The 24,214-nt window shown below is 49.8% G+C and overlaps 1 protein-coding gene and 1 long non-coding RNA gene across 4 annotated transcripts in view; one reads left to right on the plus strand and one right to left on the minus strand.

Moving 5' to 3' along the window:
• Nucleotides 1-24,214, plus strand: part of Psq (pipsqueak) — a 44,250-nt gene that overhangs the window by 1,633 nt on the left and 18,403 nt on the right. Inside the window, exons 1-3 of one of the 3 annotated variants that reach the window (XM_033471964.2) lie at nucleotides 11,805-11,932; nucleotides 16,195-16,339; nucleotides 16,727-16,891. In XM_033471964.2, the coding sequence (XP_033327855.1) occupies nucleotides 11,820-11,932; nucleotides 16,195-16,339; nucleotides 16,727-16,891 (423 nt within the window). In that variant the 5' untranslated portion in view covers nucleotides 11,805-11,819. Of the gene's footprint in view, nucleotides 1-11,804; nucleotides 11,933-15,734; nucleotides 15,839-16,194; nucleotides 16,340-16,726; nucleotides 16,892-24,214 lie in introns of those variants that run through there. The other 2 variants (XM_033471965.2, XM_033471966.2) reach the window with 2 other exon arrangements.
• On the minus strand, nucleotides 7,101-24,052 carry LOC117221211 (uncharacterized). The gene is made up of 2 exons (XR_004490446.2): nucleotides 23,924-24,052; nucleotides 7,101-16,324 (listed from the first exon to the last, which is right to left on the minus strand). It is a non-coding gene; the product is annotated as an uncharacterized LOC117221211 (long non-coding RNA).

Raw genomic sequence — 24,214 nt, forward strand, 5'->3', positions numbered from 1 at the left:
ACGTATGCGCAGGAAACGCTTGTTTCATGTTTGCGCCGCGTATTATACGGCTAAACACAAAGGAAAACATAACCGGTATCGCGATTCAGGTTCCTTCGCGGGGACCAAGTCGGTACAACACGCTCGCAACAAATGTATTTCGAGAGTGTAAATACGCGCACACGGAGTCGCGAGAATCGTGGAAAATTCAGCGAAAGTCTGTCGATAATATCGCGGTGATTTCTTTCGATTTTTATCGCTGTTATCGGCTGCTCGTCTCTTTCCAGATATACTATAGATAATGTCGCGGAAATGGAAGGTTCCTGAGGCGATTCGAAGCAACTTTTTCCTTTGCGAAAATCTTCTCCGTGGCTTCGTTCACGAGTTATCAACGAGAAACGCTGACCAATGAGAGCGCGAGCTCGGCCGGCGCGCGGCGGCCCAGCCAACGAGCAGCGCGGAGCCCGGTTCCACTCGTTGGCTTGACCGTCTCGCGCCAAACGATCTCGCCTCCGATTGGTCATCGTTTTTCGTTGATAACTCGCAAACGAAGCCGCGGATCGCATTTTCGCAAAGGAAAAAGTTGCTTTAAATCACCTCGGGAATCCAATTGCGGATTCCTACTGTCGGATTGCGAGACATTTACGGGACACCCTGTATACATACGTACATATATTTCGCGTTTAACGCATTTCGACTAGGATTTAGTTTAATGGATTATTTAAAGGATTTTTCCTGTGTTTGTCACGCGAATGTAGAAAGATAGGGGAGAAGGAAAAGGAGAAGAGGGGAGAGCCCTGTTTTGTTCCCGACGCAAAAAGAAAGGATAAAAGTTGCGGATGCTATTTATATGAACGGTGATCGAATTAACGGCCGCGAATTCGCGCGTTTCGATAAATCATCGACGTATTACGTTTAAAGGACCGACGTGTGCGGCACGTCGTCGGTTCTCCGTGCACCTGAGATTTTCTCCGGGATACCGTGGCAGCTCGGCAGCAACGTTTACCTATACATTGTGCTCGCAGTGCCGATGATAAAGAGAAATGCTGCCTAGAAAGCAGGTCTTGACTGAATCTAGGCCACCCTGTTGGCGCGTACACATTCTCCACAATTTTACTGTTCCTTCTCTCGGCCTTGCCGCGCGTTCGTAACCATCCAGCGTAGAACTGCATCTTTTCTCCTCTTCTCCCTTCTCTTCTCTTCCCTTCTCCTCTCTCTTCGCGGGCTCTTCTCTCTCTCTCTCTCTTCGCAGGCTCTTCTCTCTCTCTCTCTCTCTCTCCGCCGTTCTCCTCGGTTCGCTTCTCTAGTTCTCCCTCTCTTTCGCCGCTCTCTCTCTCTCTCTCCCTCTCTCTCTCTATCCCTTCCCTCCGTCTCCCTCTCCCTCCGTTCGTTCTTTCTACGCTTTTTCTTTTTTTTTTCCTTAGAATGACTCAAGGATCGTGTTCCGGAGGACGACCGGCTCGCAAGACGGATAAAAAACGTTTGAATCATCCTTTGAACCGTCGATAACGTTATCGAGAAACGCTGCGGCCGAAATTCTTCCTCTTTCGCGGCGCCGCGACGAACTGCTCGCGATATTTCTTTCTTTTCTTCAATATAATCGGGCCGAAAAGAGAAACGTCGGACGCATTGGAAAACGGAAGAAGAGCGAGCGCGCGCGCGCGCACGAAATTTCCGTTCGAGGGCAAACGCCGGCGAACTGCTCGCGATTTTTCTTTCTTTTTTCTTCGATGCAATCGAAAAGAGAAACGTCGGACGCAATGGAAAACGGAAGAAGAGCGCGCGCGCGCGAAATATCCGTTCGTGAGGGCGAACGCCGGTGTCCGACGACGAATACGATGATAAAACTCGCGAGGGATCGGCGGCCGCGTGGCACGGAAGGAAGGAGTCTTTTTTTTTTTAATTGTGATCCCCGCGCGGCGGCGACGGTGTTCTTGAAAGAAAACCGTGACGCGATCGGCGATTTTCTCGAGAGCCGCCGTGAGCGGGGATCGCGTATATATATGACTGACAGTGGGGCGATCGAGAGCGACCTAGAAAGGTTTCAAAAGACATTTTCCCGTTCACCCACGTATAAAGCTGCCCTCTCGCCGCAAAAGCATAGAGCCACATAACGTGAAACCTCGTATAGTAATTGAGGTGGCACAAGAGAGGACGACGGAGTAGAAGGATGGGTGGCGGTGGCGACGGGGGGACGGGGGCCCAGGGCAGAAGGGAGAGGGACGAAGGAAAGAGAGAGAAAGAGAGGGAGAGAGAGAGAGGAATAGAAAAAGTCGCGTACAAGTGCTAAGAACAGAGACGGGGACCAGAGAGGGAATGAAAGGTAATGGACGCAAAGGAAGACAGAAAAGAAAGAGAACGCGGGTGAATGTATATTTCTCTAGATAGGCTATACCCGCTTCACGTATACACGTGCAGCGAGTGAGAGGGAGAGACGGGAGGAGTGCGCGCGCGAGCGCGAGTGTCCTCGCGCGGCTGTGTACGCGCGTCTCTCTCTCTCTTTCTCTCTCTCTCTGTGTGTGTGTGTAACGCGGAGGAACACGCGCGCATAGGAACAACGGAAAGTACGGAGCATAATACGGAGAAAACGCTGGTAAAAGGAAAGAGGCCTCTCTGCCTGCCTTTCCAATCGAATCGAACGCCCCTCTCGCCTTTGTCATTTTCTCTTTGTCCTCGTTTCGGGCTCGCCGTTCTCCCGGAGAGTTCTCCTCCCTTTTTTCTCTCTCTCTCTCTCCCTCTTTCTCTTTCTTTTCCCTCCGATCTCTCTCTCTCTTTCTCTCTCTCTTTCTTTCTCTTCCGTCCCTTCTCCTCCGCTCTTTCTTCCTCGGTTTCTATCTTCTCGGACGGTCTCGGAGCCGCGCGCCACACAAAACAGCCTCCTCTCTCTCTCTCCTCTTTCCTCGCGATTCTCTTTCGTCCTTGTTTCGTCCTGTTCAGCCTTCCCCCTTTCTTCTCCCCCTTCGTCGTTCGTCGTTCCCGTGCGAGCAGCGTGTTTCGTGCGCTCGCACAGTGCAACAGCGTTTCGAAAGGAAAAAGGAACGAGGGAAGAGGAACGGACAGACAGACGAGAAACGGAAGAAGAAGATGGAGACGAAGAGGAGGAAGATCGAGGAGGAGGAGGAGAGTGAAAGGAGGGAGACAAGGCAAGAAATTTTTCTCGAGCCTCGCTCTCTCTCTCTCTCTCTCTCTCTCTCTCGACCTCTCCCGGCCTCTGCGCGTTCCTCCCTTCGTCCTCCCTTCTGACTTCCCCCGTAGCATCCTGTCTACCACCCTAACCTCGCTTCTTTCTTTCTTGCGTTTCGATCTGCCTCTGCCCACCTTTTCCTTCTCCTTTCTGCCTCCTTCCCGTGCCCCCCTTCCTCCTCGCCCCCGTCTCCTCCTTCGTCACCTCCACCTCCACCGTCAACTCCACCTCCGCTTCCACCCCCGCCACCGCCTCCGTCTCAATCTGCGCGTCTCTGCCTCCGCCGCCTCTTCCTTCTTCTCCGCCGTCTCCTCCGCTTGCTCGTTCATCGTCGTCGTTTCCATCGTCGTCGTCGTCGTTGCCGTCGTCGTCGGCGTCTCCTGCTTCGCCTTCGCCGTCTCCCCCCTCCCCCTTCGTCCCCGTTCCTCCCTCGCGGCCGGTCTTTTCCGCTCGCAACCCTCTTGCCTTTCTCTCTCCCTACTCTCTTCCTCGTTCTTCCTCTCTGCCCGCTCCGCACATCCTGTTTCTTTAATACGACCAAGAAGAGAGAGGGGAACGGAGAGAGAGAGAGAGAGAGAGAGGAAGAGAGAGGGACGGTCGACCGCGGCGAACCGGATGGAAAAAGATAGACGGCGCGCGCGCCGGGTTGGTCGATTTTCTCCGGCATTTTTCTCTCTTCGGCTCTCCCTTGCTTCCTTGCTTGCCTGCCTGCTTGCCTGCTTGCTTGCCTGCTTGCGTAAAAACCTCTTCCACATTTGAATCGATTGTGATCCCCGCGGATCATGCTTTTGCGCTCGCGCGAACCGCGACGTGCACTACCGTGGACCAATTGGAACCATCGTTTTTTTCCACGTTCGTCCGTATTTTCTTTGATATTCTTGAGTTTTCCTACCCCCCCCCCTCCCGCCACCCCCCACACCGTTCGTCTCTTTCTTTCTCTTCTTTTTGTTCGCCGCGAAACAACTTTTTGTTCAGCATCTTTGTTATTTTGAAAATAAAGGGAAAGGCTGTTTCCGAAAACAATTGGGACTTATTATTCGCGCGGCATAGCACGTGACCCGATCATTAAGTGCGTTAAAAGATCGACCATGGAGTCCATTCCGCGTCTGACTCATCCATTTTCCGTGTTTCCTCTTTGCTCTGCCGTCTCTTTCTCTCTCGCGCGCGCGCTCTTTCTCTCGCTCTCTCTCTCTCGCTCTCGCGCACTCTATCTCTCTCTCTCTCTCTCTCTCTCTCGTGCTCTGTCTCTCGCGCTCTCTCCCTCGCTCTCTCGCTCTCTGCTCCACCGTTGCCGTTCTCCGTCTCCGGCGCCCCATCGTTCATGACATCCCTCTCCGTCGCGGCCGTCTCAAAAAAAGCAGTTTTGCCTCCTTTTCTTTCCCCCGTCAACCCTTTCCCCGCGCGCCCTTTCTCTCTCTCTTTCTCTTCCTCTCCTCACCCCGCCCCTCGGGTTCTCGCTTGTATTCCCCTTATCTCCGAAGTTTCTCATTGTCTGAAAGGGCCATCTGTCCCCTGACTTTTTCATCCTCCGCTTTCATCCCTCCGTTGTACACGGACACACAAAGAGACTCTCTTATCCGTCGTTCGCCACCCTCTCTCTTCACCCTTTCTCCGGCTCTCCCTTCTTCGCCGTGGCTTCCGTTCGCTCGACTACTCCTGCGCATCCTCCTCGTTGCTCCTTTCTCCTTCCTCGGGAACTTCGCCGGGGCTCCAGCGGCCGCGCGCGGCTCCGTGGCACCAGACCCGGGCATACATACACACCATTGCCGGGGACTTTCGCGGGGATGGACGAACGGAATAGCGACTCGAATTCGAGCTATTCGAAGGATAATATGGATAATTGTAGAATATATATATATACAGAGTGTCCCAAAAATGTTTCGCAATCCGAAAGTAACGAGTTCCTCGGGTCATTCGAAGCAACTTTTTCCTTTAGGAAAATGTTCTCCGAGGTACCGTTAACGAGTTATTAACGAAAAACAGTGACCAATGAGAGGCGAGCTCGGCTGGCGCGAGGCGACCGAGCCAACGAGCGGAACTGGGCTTCGCGCGCTGCTTGGCTGGGCCGCCTCGCGTCAGCCGTGCTCGATTCTTATTGGTCGCTGTTTTTCGTTGATAATATATAATAATAATATAATATATAATATAATAATATATATAATAATATAATAATAATAATATCTCTCTATTATATTATTATTATTATATTATTTTATATATTATTATATTATATATATATATATATATATATATATATATATATATATATATAGAAAGAGAGAGAGAGAGAGAGAGAAGAATTCGAGCATTCGCTCGATGTTACATCGCGAGCTTGTCCGGCGACTTGTAAACAAGAGCGGACCGTCGCGGACGTAACACGCGCGCGACGCCGGGAAGATAATGTTTTTATTTTTGTCAGGAGTTTTTCGGCCGTTTTGCCGAACGGGAACAATAACAGAAAAATTATACACGACTCGATTATACCGGCTAGAGAAAAAAAATATATGTATATCCCTCTAGGCGAGCCACGTGCGACCTTGAGCAAGTCCACGTCTCACCCTCTTACGTTGCACCCTCCGAAGGGACGCAACCCCGATCACGTGGACCTCGGGGGTGGTTTTCAACCCTCGTTTATCCTTGCTCCGTAAGAATAGAGCACAGAGTAGTATATCTGGTTGCCGGGATGGATGGATGGATGGATGGATGGATGGCGGACCAGATCCTAACATGCTTCTGAGGGATGTTCTTCTCGATTCTGTCCGGTTATGACGCGAGAGATCGTGGTTAAATATTTATTCTATGGACGAACAATTTTTTATTTGTAGTTGCATTGGTATATTAGTGGGTTTCGTTTGTTCTATTTCGATGGTGTTTCGCTATTTTTGTTCTATTTATTATCGCTTGTTCTTATTATTATTTATTATTATTGTTCTTATTATTGTTCTTATTATTATTGCTTGCTTTTTGGAGAGGTTTTGGTAGAAATGGAAATGTTGTTAATCTTTGTTGAATCGAAGCGGATTTTTATAGTATTTTTCTGCGTACTATTTAGTTAATACTCGGTCAACATCTTTGCTTGTTCGAAATGAAAAATCTTCGCCTCCCTCATAATCCTAAGTAGAGTCTTCGTGCTCGAGGAAAGTATTGAGAAACTTATATCAAAAAAGTTGTCTTTCTGTCCCTTAAAATTTGGATTTTTATCCTTTAAAATTTTCATCTTTTATAATTTGAATTTTTATCTTTTAAAAGGGCTCATACAGACTGCTTAAGCAGAATAATATTGACTCAATAATAATAATAATAATAATAATAATAATAATAATAATAATAATAATAATATATATATAATAAGCAGAATAATATTGACTTAATAATAATTGACTCGGCACCTTCGTCCCGGTGTTTTTTTATCCTCTGTTTTTATTACTATAACAGAAGCTCGAAAATAAAGTTGCTTCATTCGAGTAAACAAACGAACGATATCGAATAGCATTTATTTTTCCTCGAAATGAAACCTTTAGCTTTCATTGCTGTCGTCTAAATATTTTATACGACGCTATGTACTTTTTATTACATGTTATTGTTGTAGCCGAAATCGCTGCGAATTCTCGATGATCCGCTATGTGTATGCTACGGCTTTATGTCTCTTAAAGTAACGCTAAAATTGTTTCGTTCAGCTTTTCGGGGGCGAAAGCACCCACACACACTGCGCAGCCGCGTCGCAACCGATGACCCATAGCAGCTTTTATATTTCTTATAACCGAGAGTTACTTGCACAAAGTAACCGAGCACTTTTAATGAATAATCTTTCGCGAGATTTCTGCCGAAAGGAAGTCGATTTAATTTATTATTATTATCGAATCTGTGGGTTCGACGAGACCGTTTATGAATTCGGGGATTAGGATCTGTGTTTTTCGAGATTGGCGCACGATGTGAATATAGGAAAATCGACAGTTTAATTATCGGTAGACTTACAGTAATTATAGGTACAATTTTATAAATTTATTACAACATAGAGGGGACGAGGGGGGCGATGCCCCGTTCGTTATAGAATTTTAAGCGCATATTACTATTTTACTATTTTTTATTATTTTTGTATTATTTATTTTATTATTTATTTATTCTTTATTATTCTTCTATTATTTATTTTATTATTTATTTATTTTCTATTATCCTTGTAGTATTTATTTCATTATTATTATTATTATTTATATTACTATTATAAAATATTGAACAAAATCAGAATTAGAAGGATGCGTAACTAAAAATTAACGAAATTAATTTTTAATATATAAATATAATATAATTGCAATATATAATATAATAATAATAATAATATAATATAATATAATTGCAATTATTTTCCTTGTGTAGTTCACGTCAGAATATTTTTTAAACATTTAAATACCGCTCCTAAAAGAAGAAATCGACAAAAATAACCAATGACCATAAAATACAGTTGGAAATTAAAAAACGCGTAGGCCCATAATGGCGGGGGCGCGAACCCAGTTCATACATACATACATAATAACGGGCCCACATTCGAACACCTAACACGTCGAGCCAGCCGGGTCCGCAATGCGCTGACTGCGCGGTAAAAATACTAATCGAGTCGATTTCATATTTTTTTTCTTTTCTTCATCATTTCTGTGAAATCGGTTCAATGGGTTCATCGGTGTCCTTATATACTTTTCGAGGATCATTTCTTTGGCCGTTCTTCAAGTAAGAATCTGTCCAAATCATTCATTATTTGCAATTGCTATATTTTTTTAAATTCTATGTACATATATATATATATATAATTTTTTATAATACATAATATAGAATATTATATAATCTATATAATATATATTATATAATATATACTGCTATAATATAATATATTAATTGCTATATATATAATTTTTTAATCGCTATATATACAATCTTTTAATCGCTACATATATAATTTTCTAATCGCTATGTATTTATATAACCTTTTAATTGCTATATATAATTTTTTAATCACCACATGTAATTGCGATACATTTAAACAACATCATAATAACAGATAACAGTCCGAAATGACCGACTCGAGACAGTCTGTACCCTTCATTTTCGTACCAAATAAAACGATCCCGGTGACAACAACGAGATCAGCTGCCGGGATCAATTACGGACGTCGCCGGGGCACCCGGTAGCCGGGGCCCGATGGTGATCGGCGCGCGCGTTAACATATTCCCTGATAACGTTGGGACACATTTAGGGATCGTAACGCGCCGCCGCCGCCGGCCCGGTGTGTCAGCAGCCGCCGCCGCCGCCGCCATCGGCCGGGTCCGATCCGCGGCGGGGCCTTTTTCCACGTCTGAAAAGACCGATCAATAACGACCGCCATGGACTATCGAAAGCAGCATCTATGTACTCCGATATAGACCGTGTCTTTCCTTTCTCCTTTCTTGCGTCTCCACGTGTCGATTCCGCCACTCTCCTCGCCGGTTCCAGTGAAATTGGCGTTTCCGGGTCCGTCTCCTCCCCTCCCCTCCGCGCCGCACCGCGCCGCGCCGCGCCGCTCGTTTCTTTCTCCTCTCCTTTCTTTCCCTTCGAAAACGAGCGAACGGTGTCCGATGGAAATGGCGGGAGGTAAACGGTGGTAGAGGAAGAACGGAGCCGGGAGAGACGAACTCTCTTCTGGCTGCTATACGCGACGTGGTAGGGCGAAGGGGAACAGGTGAGAGGCCGAGAGAGCCCGGTTCTCTCCTCGGAAAGGTGAACGGAGAGAAACGAAGAAACGAAGGGCATTTGGAATGCGGTACTGTTATGCCTTACGGTACAGACAGGACGGAAATTAGGACTGCTCCGACTTCTTGACCACTGCTCGTTACTCTCTTCGTTCGTTCGTCGATTTCTCTCTCCCTCTCTCTTCCTCTCGTTCTGTCTCTCTCTTTCCTTCTCCGTCCCTCCTCTTCGCCTCCAAGCCACGTTGCTCCATCGATTCCGTTCATCTTACCTAGTTCTTCCACGAAGAAACCGCGCGGAACGCTTTTTACTGTCTGAGAGAGAGAGAGAGAGAGAGAGAGAGACTCTCGAGCCGAAAATTCCCGGCAGAATTCAAAATTGTCGATGCTCGCGTTCCCCGACGTTTTCTCCGTAAAATGGCCCTTCTCCTCCGCCACTTCGATCTCTTCGGTTCTCTCTCTCTCTCTCTCTCTCTCTTTCTCTCGCTCTCGCTCGCTCCGTCGGCGTGGAGCGTTATCGATCTGCTCGCACTCTCGCTAGATACGAGAAACGTGGTAACCGTAGATCGACGTGGACGTTGTCCCGATGACGAAACGACCCGTGCAGGAAATCAATGGAGAAGCATCATCGAAACGCCTCGCTTCGATGGAAGACGGGACGAGGAGAGACGGTGGTTAGTCGGATGCGAATCGAACGAGACCCCGCGTTATTCCTCCCGCTTCTAAATTCTCCCGCATTTCTCCTTCATTTCTCCTGTACCTCGGAGCCACGTTCCGTTCTGCTTAAATCGACGAGTCTAATTTCATCATATATCGCTCAAGTAAATCAATTTCACGCAAAATCTACCGCCGTTGTACAGAGGATCCCAAAATTATAGTGCGAGCGTGAACTGAGGGATTCCCAAGGCGATTTGAAGCAACTTTTTCCTTTGCGAAAATTCTCTCCGACGCTTCGTTCGCGAGTTATCAGCGAAAAACCGAGCGGCCAACGAGAGGCGAGCTCGACCGGTGCGAGGCGGTACGATCGGGCCGAGCCAATCGGCGGCGCCGCGCTCCGGCGGCTCGTTGGCTCGGCCGCCACGCGGCAGCGGATCGCGCGTCTCATTGGCCACCGTTTTTCCTTGATAACTCGTGAACGGCTCCTCTGAGAACATTTTCGTAAAGGAAAAAGTTGCTCGAAATCGCCTCAGGAACGCTGTGGAATAATTTTCAAACACTTTGCCGCGCATCGGCGAAAAAAATCCGCTCCGAACGCAGGAATTCGTTCGAACAAATCCGCGCCGAAGCGATTAACGATTCAGAGCGACTTCGATCGAAGAAGAAGAAAAGCGATCCACGCGTCTCTAACTAAAAACGCGCCGTTTCTCGATCCTTCCGCCGCGGAAGCAGATCGTTCGGCGAGCCGCGAAATCGTGCGAGCACAACGCGTCCGTTTTCCACGACGCGCCGGTCGAACCTGCGCGGGGGAGGGGAGGGGAGGAAGCACCCAGGGTGTCCAGGAAAAATTCTGCCGGATCTCATAATCGCGGAACGGCGTCGACGGACGATTCCGCGCGCGTGCGGCGAGGCTTCTTCTCTCGGCGAATCATCGTCGTCGCTGTCTTTCGAAAGAAGCTCTGGCGTCGCGACGACGACGTCGACGTCGAAGACAACGCGCAAAGGCAAAGGTCGCGTTCTCCCTGCGCGATGGTTTATGCAAAGTTTCCGTCGGGCGTTGATGCAAATTTTATTAGCGCCGCCGTTTTACAATCCGGCTGTGAAAAGGACGCGCGGCGCGCGGAAAACGGTGGAAAGAAGCGAGGAGGAGAAAGAAGCGCCGCGGGAAGGAGCGGCTGTTGTAGAACCGGCGAAAACTGTTCTGGAAGATTTCAGAGCGTTCTCCCTGGAAACGGGGGCCCTGGATATGGAAGCTGTCGGACGCGAGGGAGAGCGGGCGGGCGAGAGGGGAGAGGGAGAGGGAGAAATCGTTTCCGCTTACGTTTTCCCGGAGAAAGAGCTGGTTGGGTTGGTCGGTCGTCTCGAGGACGGCACGACGAAAGGAAAAAGTCCGGGAAGAGCCGAGGAAGAACGTCGATAGCGTTGGAAAAACGTAAAATGCGCGGCCGTCCAGGAAGAGAAGGAAACGCCGCGCGCGTAGCACGGGGAGAGGAAGAGAGGAGAAAGAGAGAGGAGGGTGAGCGGCTTCCCATCGAGCGAGAGAACGGCGTGCCCGGAGAGGAGAGCAGCGCGCGCGAGAGAGAGAGAGGGAAATGTAGAAAGGCGAACGGAGAGAGAGAGAGAGAGAGAAAGAGAGGGAGGGCGAGAGAGAGGGAGAGACGGAGAGCGGCGGAGAGAGGCCGAGATAAAGAGAAAGAGAGAGGGCGATAGAGAAAAAGAGAGAGCGCGGAAAGGAGAGCGCGAGAGAAAGAGAGAGGGCGAAAAAGAGAGTGCGAGAAAGAGAGAGGGCGAAAAAGAGAGCGCGAGAGAAAGAGAGAGCGCGAGGGAGAGGGCGTCGGAGAAAAAGCGTGGAAAGAGGAGGCACCGGCGGAGAGAGAGCGAGAGGAGAGGAGAAAAAGAGAGAAGGGTGGCGGAGACCGTGGAAGAAAAGGGGCCACGAGAAAATAGCGTCTTCGCCGTGGGGAGGGAATGAGGGAACGAGTAAATGGAGCCAACGCGCGGAGAAAGAGGGAACGAGAGACGCGGAGGGTCGAGAAAGAAACGATGAAACGACCGAGGGAGAAGGAGGCCGAGGGAGAAGAAAGGAAGGAGATGGAACGGGAACGATACGGGGGTAGAAGAAGAGGGGAGCCAGCGCGGAGCCGCTCGCTTCGTCGTCGTCGTCGTCGTCGTCGTCGTCGTCTACTCCACGAATGGCACAGAGAGACAGACGGGGAAAAAGAAAGAGGATGGGATCCGGGGAGGCGAGGTGAAATTGGACACAAAAAGCTCGAAGAAAAATTGAGATGAATCGTGGAAGGGAAGATGGGGGAAGGGAGGATGATTCTCTGAAAGGGAGAGACCAACGCAGTGTCCTTCTTCGAGGCCGCGAAAGAAAGCGCGAACGCGCTTTCGAGGGGTGAGCGTGTATTTCTACTGCGCGCCGATACGTCAATATACATATATATACATATATATATATATATATATCTTATATATACCTTACTAATATATTATACATACTTTGCTAATTTTTCGTTTCGTTTCGTTTCGGTATTTTATATATATAAGGTATTTTTTTATATTATTATTTTTATATTATATTATACTAATAATAATATTATATATATATTATGTTATATATTTATATTATATTATTTTTTATATTATACATATTTCGCTAATTTTTCGTTTCGTTTCGGTATTTTATATATATAAAGTATTTTTATACCTTATATACAACCTTACTAATATATTATACATACTCTGCTAATTTTTCGTTTCGTTTCGTTTCGTTCCGTTTCGTTTTGCTTAGCGAACTAACCGCGATCGTTAACCGACACGCTCGTCCATTACACGCGATTACTTTCCTTTTCGCAATAATCAACTTTCGAAGAGACCGGCCGGCTCTCGTACGTGTAAGTGAAGATTACAAACTCGGCTGCCTCTGCGGCGGTAATTCGCCTTCCCGGTTTTTCGTATTTTTGCATCGACGCGCGCGCGCGCGCGCGCGAATGAACGAACGAACGAACGAACGCGCGGCCATCGTTGCGAAGGAGAGAGACGAGACGCGGCCGTTTAGCGCGTCACGCGCCAAGCGTCATCCCGTAAAGCGTAAAGTAGAGCCTTATGGGTAGCCCCGTTCCGCGGCGGTCGTCTGCCGCCGTTTTGCATTTTTCGCGTGCCGTAGCGCGCGGGCATTTCGAATCGGTGCGCCGCGCGGTCGAGCCGCCGCGAGCCGACGGCGCGGTCGAACCGCCGCGAGCCGACGGCGTGCCGACGGCGAGCAGCGTAGCGTCATCGACGTCGATTCCCGCGAGCCTCTGTGCGCGTGCCGCTCGTCGACGCGGCGTACACCGGCGTCTACCGCCGGCTCTCCGGCCGATATCAGTGAAAGTACCGAGCAAAATCGTTAAAGGATGCCTCTATATAACTCGGGAGAAACCGCGTAGAACCGAGGAGAAGTTAAGTGTACCCGCGAAAGATCGACCGTCGAGAAAGCGTATCAATCGATTCGATCGGATTGGCAATACAGAGAGGTTGCCAGAGGCGAGAGAGAATTCGATCGAGACGCGCGAGCGATTCGGTGGCCGCTCGGAGATCGTCGGAGATCGTCGAAGGGCGTCGCGTCTCGTTTCCGCGCGTTCCGCGTTTCGTTCGACCCTAACCTCATCGCCCGACGAGTCTCGTTCGCCCGGTCGTTAGCTCCTTCCGATCTCTAACCCCTTGCACTCGCCAGTGGTGACTCTGAGGCGCCATTAAAATTGTTACATCACGTTACAAAATAATTTTTATATTATAAAAGTTTAGATGTAAAAAATTGTTGAAAGTCTAATTGTTGCACGAGTCGCAAGATTAAATTTCATTCGCATAAAACGCACTTTGTCGTATAATATGGAAATAGCATAAGTCAGAAAAATTAATTTAGATTCACAGCTAAAACGGCTTCGAGCGCAAAGGGTTAAAGTCGCGATCGAGCGCGCCTGAGCACCGCTGCGCCGTCGCGCAGACGGAGAAAGCTCGGGCCGACGGCGCGTCGGCGAATAGAATCCGCGATCTCCGTCGTCCGAGTCGAAATCGCGATCTCGTCGTTCCTTTGTCCGTTTCTGCGTAGCGGGGAGAAACAGTTCGTCGTCGCCGGTAGATCGATTATTATCGGGCCGTCGCCAATCTTCGCTCGTTATCGCTTATTATCAGTTCGTCGCTCGAAACGTTCCTACCTGGTTAACCCAATTCCTCGATATCGGTACACGTACCGGCGACGCGTATACAGGGTGTCCCGAAAAAGTCTCGCAATCCGAAAGCGGCGGATTCCTCGGATCATTTGAAGCAACTTTTTCCTTTAGAAAAATTTTCTACGAGGCGCCGTTAACGAGATATCAACGAAAAAGCAGCGACCAATAAGAATCGAGCACGGCTGACGCGAGGCGGCCCGGTCAAGCAGCGCGCGAAGCCCGGTTCCGCTCATTGGCTCGGTCGCCGCGCGCCGGCCGAGCTTGCCTCTCATTGGTCACTGTTTTTCGTTGATAACTCGTTAACGGTGCCTCGGAGAAAATTGTTGTAAAGGAAAAAGTTGCTCCGAATTACCCCAGGAACATATCCGGACACCCTGTATATATATCGTGTATCGGATATAGGCGGCGTCGTGTTCCGGACTCGCGACGCGACGGGAATGGATTCTCGCGCGCGCGCGCACTCGTTCGCACGCACTCGTACTTGTGAAACGCGGCTAACGAATAGCAGGTAAAAACCGACAGGTAAGTGCACCAGGTGCGCTCACTCGCGTTGCCGTGTGCTACCTGCGCGCGATAGATTCGAAGCGGTTGGCCGCGGCAATTCCTGATAAATCCGACGGTCCCTTATATTATATATATTATTATATATATTATTATATATATATTATTGTCCCTGGACGCGTAAACGCGGGACGAACGATCGTTAATCGATCGTTAATCGATCTGGCATGCGAGGCGACACGGATATCGGCTCTCGTTCGTCGTTATTACATTTATGTAACACGTAAGGGTCAGCCCCGTCGTCGCGTAAATACCGCGCCGGTAATAGCGCGCCGCGCCGGGCGGCGTTGACAGTGAAAATGGCGCCGAAAAAGGAAGAGAAAAAGAAAAACAAAAACAGTGTCCGGTAACGCGGCGAACGGTTTTCGTCGTCGCGTGTCACGCGAAAGAATCTTCCGCCGCCGCCGCGCGCGGTTCAAGCGAAGAAGAAGCGCGGAACGAAAGCGAGCCGTGCGAGAGAGAGAGAGAGAGAGAGAGAAAGAGAGAGAGAGAGAGAGAGAGATCGAAGGAGAGAGAGAGAGAGAGAGAGAGAGAGAGAGAGAGAGCTTGAAGTTTGTCACGTTATCGGGGCGCGCGCGCGCGCGCGTCTAAGCAACTGATAAAACTCCGTGTTCTTGCGGACAGATAACGCGGAATGGCCCGTATAAAGAGTCGCATAGATAGAGCCAGATAAAGCACACGGTCCACAGAAAACAGGTGAATGTTACGGGACAGACCAACGCCCGAACTTCTTCCGTTTACTTTTGCGGTGTCGATTCGCGCCGATAACCGACCCGCGCGGCGCGGCGCGCGAGACTCGTCGTCCTCCTCTTCGCGTCGGCACACCGCCCGGCAAAAATTAACGGCATCCGGTCGCGAATAATACGGGGCCCGATCGTTCGTTCGTTTGTTCGTTCGCTGTTCCTTCTCGGTTTCTTCTCCCGGTTCCGACGTAGCTCGCGCGCGCGCGCACGCGATTTATCGTAAACACTCGAGAAAGAGAGCCAGTGTGTCTGTGTGTGTGTGTGTGTACGTGCGTCGGTCATCGATCATCGCGCTAGCATTGTCCGCGCGCGCTCGCTTTGCTCTAAAACGCGAAAGTGTGTGTGTGTATGTTTTATAACCTTTTTCTCGTTCGTTCGGAGTTTCTTCTCTATGTTTCGGTAGACACCGCAAGGAGAGAGAGAGAGAGAGACCGATTGTGCCAGTAGTACGTTTCCACGTTTCCGTGGAACCACCCTATCTCTCTCACCTTTTCCTCGTTCTTTTTTACTCGCCCACCGTGTTTATCTTCTCGACGTGTTTATCTTCGATTCTCTGCTGCGCCGGTTGCGTCTTGCCCGTCGCCGATCGTTTCCCGCTGCCGCCGCCGCCTTCCGTGTGTACGTGTAGAGTCTTCGGTGCCTAGGCGACACCTTTTATCTAGGACTCGCCTCGCCCTCGTGTGTGTGTGTAAACGTCACCGATAACTTCTCGGCTGACCGTGCGGCGAGAAAGAAAACTAGAGAATATTTAATGGAGACAGATCGTTATTGGGGCGTGCACTACAGGTACTATCCCGCTTTGCAGATCGATCTTGAAGGCTGAAGGGCAACCGAGGAAACGGCGTGTCTCGTGTCTCGTGTCGTGTGTGTTTTGTTTTTTTTTGTTTAAGCCTGTTAAAAAAACGTGTGTACGTGCCTATGTATATATATACTATATGCACGGCCATATGCGTGTGTATGCTTGCGCGCGAAGGGATGTGGTACGAGAAGAGTCGTCGTCGTCGTCGTCGTCGTCTTCTTCGATGACTTTTCGACGAATGTAGGAAGCGAGAGAGAGGAGCACTGTGTGCGGCGCGGCGCGGTGGGGTGGTGGGGGGAAGACGAAACGTAACTGAACGGATCTCCCGGTGTTTTTGTTGTAGCGGCGGCATGGCCGGGCAGCACTACTGCCTGCGCTGGAACAACTACCAGTCGAACATGACGTCGGTTTTTCACCAACTTTTGCAAACCGAGGCGTTCGTCGACGTCACGCTCGCATGTAACGAAGCTTCCCTGAAAGCACACAAGGTAAGCGAACCAGCGGATATTATATATTACTATACAATTACTATATTATATTATATTATTATTATTATTAATAATATAATATAATATCTATATAATATATTATAGATATATATATTATTATATTATATATTATAGATATATTATATATAATATAATATATATTAAAATATATATAATAATAATATAATATATATTACATTATTTACTTTTTACTTATTTTATTTTATATTTTACGCGCCATCTTTTGTCCCCTGTCCACCTCGTGTCCGAGCGAACACGTTCCGCGCGTCCATCCCCCCCCCCCCCCGAATCGCCTAACCTTAAACCGACGATTCTATTCGATCTCCGACAACCCCCACTGACACACGCCGTCTTTCTTTCACGCAGGTAGTATTGTCGGCGTGCAGTTCCTATTTTCAGAAGCTTCTGCTCTCGAACCCGTGCAAGCATCCGACCATCATCATGCCGCAGGACGTCTGTTTCAATGATCTCAAGTTCATCATAGAGTTCGTTTACAGGGGCGAGATCGACGTCTCGCAGGCGGAGCTTCAGGTAAGAGAAACACACCGAGAGATAAAGGTTAGAAAAATTGCCGTCGCGTCGCGTCCCGTTTTCGGAACGGACTCGTTTTCCGGCTCCGCGCAACGTTCGACGCGATTCAAAGTGACGATTTCCACGATCATTCGGAACGCGAATCGTTCGCGATCCGGGATACGAAATTGTTCGAATGAAATCGTTACGACGAAGTCGACGGATCGGTACCAGCCGATCGCGGTTTTAAAAGTGCGGTCGCGAAGCGAAACGAATTAGCCGCGATAGAGGAGAGCAAGAGACGATCCGAAAAACTTTCTCTTCGTTGCGCGTTATATTTTCTGTTCGCTCGCATCGACAGCGAAGCAAATCCTCGCTCTCCGCGTCGGTTTTACCGACGGCGGGGATTACCCTCGCGCGATTTAACCCGCTCGCCGGGTTATCCGCGTCTCTGTAGATCCGTCGGAGGTTAACCCTTTCGTCCTTCCGTTCCAGCGGAACGCCGCGCGCGGTCTCGCGCTGCAGCGACCCTTTTTACCGTTCGGCGTTCTCCCCCTCCCTGTCTTACCGACCCGCGTCCGCCGCTGGTACCGCGAGCGCGACTGCTATCCCCGGTACCGTAGACTCGCCGAGACGTTCCAGATGGCGCCACGGGTCCGCCGTGCGTGGCGGCACAACCGCCCGGCCTCTCTTCTTGTCGCCCGGCGTATGTACGCGCGCCAACCTCCCTTTCCTCCTCGTGCTCTCTCTCCTTCCTCGTTCTCGATTCCCGCCGGCACTCGCTATAAATAACGGTGCACTCGCGGCTGAAGGAATCGTGCGCGTTTCAAATGTCTACTTTCCCTTTCGCGCACTTTAATTTTCAATCGCGACACCGCACGGCTCGCCGAAAGTTCCCGTTCCGTCGATGGTGTCGTGCCACCTCCACGCGTACGATCCGTATCCTCGACGTCGTCGTGGTCGTTTTGGGACAACAAAGATAACCGAGTTCGTTCTAGTGTCCAGGCGAGGAGAGATTTCGAGCCGCGGAGCGCGTTCGATCTCGCAGCGGTAGAATGCTCGAAAGTCTTGAGATTTTGGGGAATAAGTGAAGGCGGCGCATATACGTACATACTTTTTGTAATACATTGAACCGTCGTGCATCGTTGCACCTTTCCAACGTGATTCAGCTGGGCTATTCGAATATTCCGGGACGACGAACCTGCACCGTTCACACACTGTGTTCGAGTACGAGCCAAATATAAGTCCGCTATTAATTATATCTAGAAATCGTGCAACGCGGGGAAAGCACGTGGGATTGTTCTATGCTTCGAAAGAAGAACACACCGGTCTCCTAAACGAATTTATTTTCGAGCGCTTTCGCGAGAACACGTGTGTCCTCGTTTAACCCGATTTTTCGCACGTTCGCGAAATTATTTAGATTAATTATTCCGGCGAGAAAGGCTCGCGAGAAATATCTCGCGGTCGGTAAAGTGAATTCCTCGACGGTTTTCGAATCGATCGGCGCCGCCGGTTTCCTTCGATTTTAATTACGAATCGAAGCCGCCGCCGCCGTCGCTTTTAATGGCGACGCCGACGGAACTCGTTCGAAAGAACCCGCGTACGTGTTTTACTAAATCGTGAATGGACAGCGCGCCATATTATCGTGCTTTCCACTTTCGCGAGATCAATAAGACAATCTTCAACCCCGTCTCGTTAGATTCCATTGTCCGGCAATCAAGCTACTACCACCACCACCACCACCACTACTATGCACGGCACTCGTGTGCAGTGGCACTCAACCATTATCGCCTCGGCTATCGATTCCGACGCGTTTACCATAACCCTCGAACTCGTTCGATTCGTTACAATATTTTTGTTACGACATTTTCATACTGATATATAATACTGATATATATTTGAATACTTAATATTTTAATACTAACATATAATAATATGTTTGATACTGTTTGTTACAATATTTTTCGTTACAACATTTTTGTTACGAGTAAGTTTATAAAATTCACTCGAGACTCGCGGAAACTCGAGTCCGCGACGGTTTTATTATTTCCCTTTATTTCTCCTCGAAAAATAAATCTCGCCGACGGGGGGGGGGAATTCCGGCGTAGTTTTCGTAGGCTACGATCCGATCGAATCGATCGAATATTCATCGACTGTGTGTGTGTGTGTGTGTGTGTGTGTGTGTGTGTGTGTGTGTGTGTGTGTGTGTGTGTGTGTGTGTGTGTGTGTGTCATCGTGTCTCCGGCGTCTGCGGTGCGCGAAAATACGCCGGCGAGAACCGCTCCGCGAACGATACACCTCGAGAGAGTTTCGTTATTTTGCCATTTTTTACCTCCCTTTCGCCCCGCTCCGCGAAGCAAAACGTGTTGGCACGCAACGATGCTCACGCCCCTGATTGGTGTTCTTCGTTCAAGAGCTTTCGTATCTTGTTGCCAGCGCGCTCGCCTTGGACATAATTCAGAGCCGGGCCTCGGAGTCGGAGTGAACGTTAAGTTCACGATTTCTTTCAAATCAGAGAGACAGAGAGAGAGAGAGAGAGAGAGAGAGAGAGAGAGAGAGAGAGAGATATCTTTCTAGTTCCCCTAGCGAACGATCCTCGCCGATTCGCCATTTTCTTGTGCTAATTCGAACTCGTTTACCGATCGCAGGACGCAGAACGTCCGTCCTAACCTAGTCGGGGCTTCTAGAGCCGGCCAGCCGCCACCGAACGTCCGTAGCATGTATGTATGCATGTATATGCATGTATACATACGTGTGTATGTATGTATATGTCGCGTTTTATGGCCAGGGCGGCGAGCGCCCTGCGTTTTATTTTCGAAGAAAAATCTATAGATACAGGCCTAACAACGCACGTGGGTCCTTCGACTCGCTGTCCTTGACACGAGAGTTAAAACGACGCCGTACGGAGAAAACGCATATCGCTCATGTGCATCAAACCCACCCGGACACCTACACGGTGGTGCCGTGTCGGAGACGTGTGTATATTCACGGTCACAGTTTGCGCGGGGCTCTACGTTGTGTCGTCGCCGGTTGTCGTCGTCGTCGTCGGCTTCGACTTTCCTCGCCGCCGCCGCCGCCGCCGCCGATCAATGCCCGCGAAGACGAGAGCCTGGTGGCGGCCCGATCCGCGAGCACACTGGCCGCTCTGTTCAATTCTAATTAACGGTTGAACCGCCGCGCGCGAACGCGCCGGGGGACAGGGAATGCTCTTCTTTATCAATTGTGCCCCGCGGTAAGGAGCATCCCGTGCACCGCAAGGATAAGGATAGTGTTCTCTACTGACCTCGTTCTCGATCGGTATCTCCTTTCATCGGGTTGCGGGAGAGAGCGAGTGAGAGCACGCGAGAGAGAGAGAGAGAGAGAGAGACAGAGAGAGAGAGAGAGCGCGTGAGAGCCAGAGCGCGAGAGACAGTGCGCGCTAGAGTCAGAGCGCGAGAGACAGAGCGCGCGAGAGCCAGAGCGCGCGAGTAACAGAGCGCAAGAGCCAGAGCGCGAGAGATAGAGCGCGCGAGAGAGAGCGCGCGAGAGACAGAGCGCGCTAGAGCCAGAGCGCGCGAGAGAAAGAGCACGCGAGAGAGAGAGAGAGAGAGAGCGCGAGAGAGAGACAGCGTGGCGTAGCGGCGCAGAGGGACCGGGAGCGAGCGAAAGAACGCACGCAAGTAGACCGGTATAATATCGTTCTTATCGAGACCGGAGATTTCGCGTGATTTTCGCGAAATTCGCGCTCGTGTCCGGCACGGTGGAAAATCGAGGGACGCGAACGGCCGCGTCAGAAACACACGTAAACGGCGCGCGTCGGCATCGATAGAGCCGATTTACAATGCAATTTAATTCCCTGGTACCTGTAGTACCTGCCGCATATTGGCAGTACACGCGAACGCGAGAGACAATCGATACAAGTGGTTGTGACTGCCGCGAGACAGTTCGCTTGTACGTTTTAACTAGAGATCGAATCAATAATGCGGGCTATGGCGAGGAACGGCTTTCTAAATAACGATTTGAACAACGATTAAATCGAACGATTCGACGAATATAATGCCCGTGAATCCGTTCGACGATGGTAAATAAATTGTCGCATCGGTTATACAGGCTGTCCCAAAAATGTCTCGCAATCTGGAAATGGCGGGTTCCTCGGATCATTTGAAGCAACTTTTTCCTTTACGAAAATTTTCTCCGAGGCACCGTTAACGAGTTATCAACGAAAAGCAGCGACCAATAAGAATCGAGTACGGCTGACGCGAGGCGGCCCAGCCAACCAGCGCGCGAAGCCCGGTTCCGCTCATTGGCTCGGTCGCCGCGTGCCGGCCGAGCTCGCCTCTCATTGGTCACTGTTTTTCGTTGATAACTCGTTAACGGTGCCTCGGAGAACATTTTCGTAAAGGAAAAAGTTGCTCCGAATGACCCGAGGAACCAGCCACTTTCGGATTGCGAGACATTTTTGGAACACCCGTACTTGTAAACACTCGTTGTTCACTGTTTTTATGCGAGGAATTTCATAATGTAACGAGAGGGCGACGTTGAAGTACAAAAAAATATAAAATAGAGCTGTCGCAAGAGATTGTTGACTCGAAATAGGCTCGAGTGGGGGAACAGAAGGATTTAGGAAAATTAGGAAACGACTACGAATGGAACTAGAAAGCTCCTCGAGATTTTCTAACCTGCTGGCACAGGTGCGAAACTCGAGAAATCTGTGACTTCGTTGCTTCGACGAGGACTGTACCGAATTTTACGACGTTACTAAAAAAAAGAAAAAAGTCACCCCTGCGCCGCATGTTTAAAAATATAAATCCGAAAAATTCCAAATTTCCACACCGAAAAGATTGTCTCGCGAACAGAACAGATATTTTTTTAACGAGAAAAATGCTGCATTCGTGTTCCTCTGCCTCGTCCTCGTGCCTCGCGAACGTTTAAATTTCGACACCGTGTTTGGAAAAAAAATTCTATATTATTAGGATAATTACACGTCTGCCTGCTTAACTTCCGCCGTCTCGTGCGACCAGATTTTAATGGCCACCGTGACGAGCGTATTTTTCTAACGGAAACGCGACGAAAATTGAGCAGCGAACGTGTAACAGAATGATTAAATTATGCGCGATACGACTGACCAGAAAGAGGGGGGGGGGCATTTTTTGGGAGCGAGAGCGGGCCAAGATGGCGGACGAATCGCAGCAAAATTTCGTTCCGCGATTATCGTTCGGTTCGCTTTCTTCCGTCGTTTTCAAAGCCGTCTGTCTCGAGCCTAATAACTTTCCTCTGTTCTGTCAGGCGGTGGACCGAGAGGAGTTCGGCGGAACCGGTGTTGGCCTACGAAAGTGAGCCTCCGCGTGTTCTTTGGGTCGTTCGACAGCGATCGCGGCTGAGAACTATTTGTTCTTTTCGATAGACGCGAAAAAAAGACGCGGCGAGTAGAGCATAGAGAAAACGCGATGATAAATTACTATTTATTACTATTATTACTATTACTATTTATTACTATTTATTACTATTATTCTCTACTGAGAAGAAGAAGAGGGGAGACGACGAAGAAGAAGAAGAAGGGAAAAATGGAGCGGTAAAGTCGAACGCCGTGGAACAAGAGAATTCGCGCTTCCTCTGTCGAGACTGTACCCGCGGTTTCTGCAGTGGCGTGCATGCGTGCGCACGGTTGCACGGTGGCTGTGTGCGCGGCGCGTACGTCGGCGCGGCGCGGTTGCGTGTGTGCGTGCGTAGAGAGAGAGAGAGAGAGAGAGAAACGACTGGAGCCGCAGATTCCATTTGTCCGGCGCGCGGGCGCGCGCGCGCGCAAACTCTGCAATTCGCGACTCGACTCCAGAATCTCTTCTTTCTTCCTCGAGCGAGCGAGCGAGCGAGCCAGGCAAACGGGCGAGTAAGCGCGCGCGCGCCCTCCCTCTCTTTCGCCTTCTTCCATCATTTTTCCGTCTTTTTCTCTTCCGAGACGGTTTCTATCCGCCCCCCCCCCCTCTCCGCAATGCTCGTTCTCCCGAAACCGACCGTGCCCTCTTCCCTCGCGGCGCAGCGTGTCTCAGCCGCCTGAGCTCGGCTCTCGGCTCGCGTCGGCTCAGCTCGGCTCTGCGTGGCGCGACGTCTCACCCGTTCGCGAGTTACGTCGGGTCCAAGTCGCGTCGCACCGCGCCGCGTCCAGCCGAGGCTCGGACTTCGCAAGTCGGATCGACGCAGGGCCGACCCTTACGGACCCTCCGGGTGCTATGGGGCCCGTTAACGCCGACGGAAGTGGGGGTAATTCGATCTTCTTCTCCGTGTTGTCCACCAACACTTCTTAACATGCCGGTTATTAAACTATCGTGCTAAATTTACCGACCCTGCACACCAGACACGCACGCACGCACGCCTCTGATCACAGATTACGCGTCGCCAGCTCGAATTACAATTGAATCGTGCCATGATTTCGGAAATGTTTCCGCTCGATCTGTACCGCGCGATTCTATGTATTTTCGTGGATCTTGCTTTCTTCTTTGTTCGAATAATCTCTTCGATGTCCAACGGCTTCCATGTTTCAGACTGATTTATACGATCAGTTTTAATCTGATCTGTGCTGTTTTGCTACGAAAAAATCTAGAGAAAGTAGACGCGCGATGACTGAACGATCGAGTCAATATCTGATGAATTACGAATTTTTTCGTCGAAATTTTCCGGGAACTTGAAATCTTTTTATCGGCGTTGCATTCGTGTCTATTTCGTAGACCGTTTCTCGTCGAATCGAGATTATATCGTTGGTCAACGATCGAAAAGTAATTTCTTCAACAGCTTCTCGACGACGCACAGGAACCACCGGGGTCCTAACTTTGGGGGTACGTCACTGCGACGGTCTCCTCGCTCTCTGTCTTTCTCTTTTTCGTATATGCTCGAACACTTGCACACATGTTTATACACGTATATATACGTACCAACATATATGTATATATACATGCGTATACAAATATATGTATATGTATATATATGTACATGTTCTATATACATATACACGCGTATAATAAAATATCTATGTAAATATCCAGTGTTGATCAGCGCGTTCACGCGAGTACATGAGGCTACCTTTGTCGCGCCGACGACGGTAGATCGGGCCTGTCCTTTCCGGTTTTCTCGCGAACCTTGCATCCGTCTTCGTCAGTCCGTGGCCGAACCCGTTCCCGCTCTTCGTCGTCTCCGTTCCGTCTCGTTCGTTTCCGCGCAGACCGTATTTCTGTTCTCGTCCGGCCGCCGAGGGAAGTCTTCCTTGCTCCCGCGGGAAACGAACGCTCTCGTTCTCCGTCGCACTCCCGCAGGAGCGACGGGCTCTCGCGTTTCTCTCGGGTACCGCAGACTTGCGCCTCGCCCTCCGCCCCG

Source organism: Megalopta genalis, chromosome 16 (genome assembly GCF_051020955.1).
Source record: "Megalopta genalis isolate 19385.01 chromosome 16, iyMegGena1_principal, whole genome shotgun sequence".
Taxonomy (NCBI): Eukaryota; Metazoa; Arthropoda; class Insecta; order Hymenoptera; family Halictidae; genus Megalopta; species Megalopta genalis.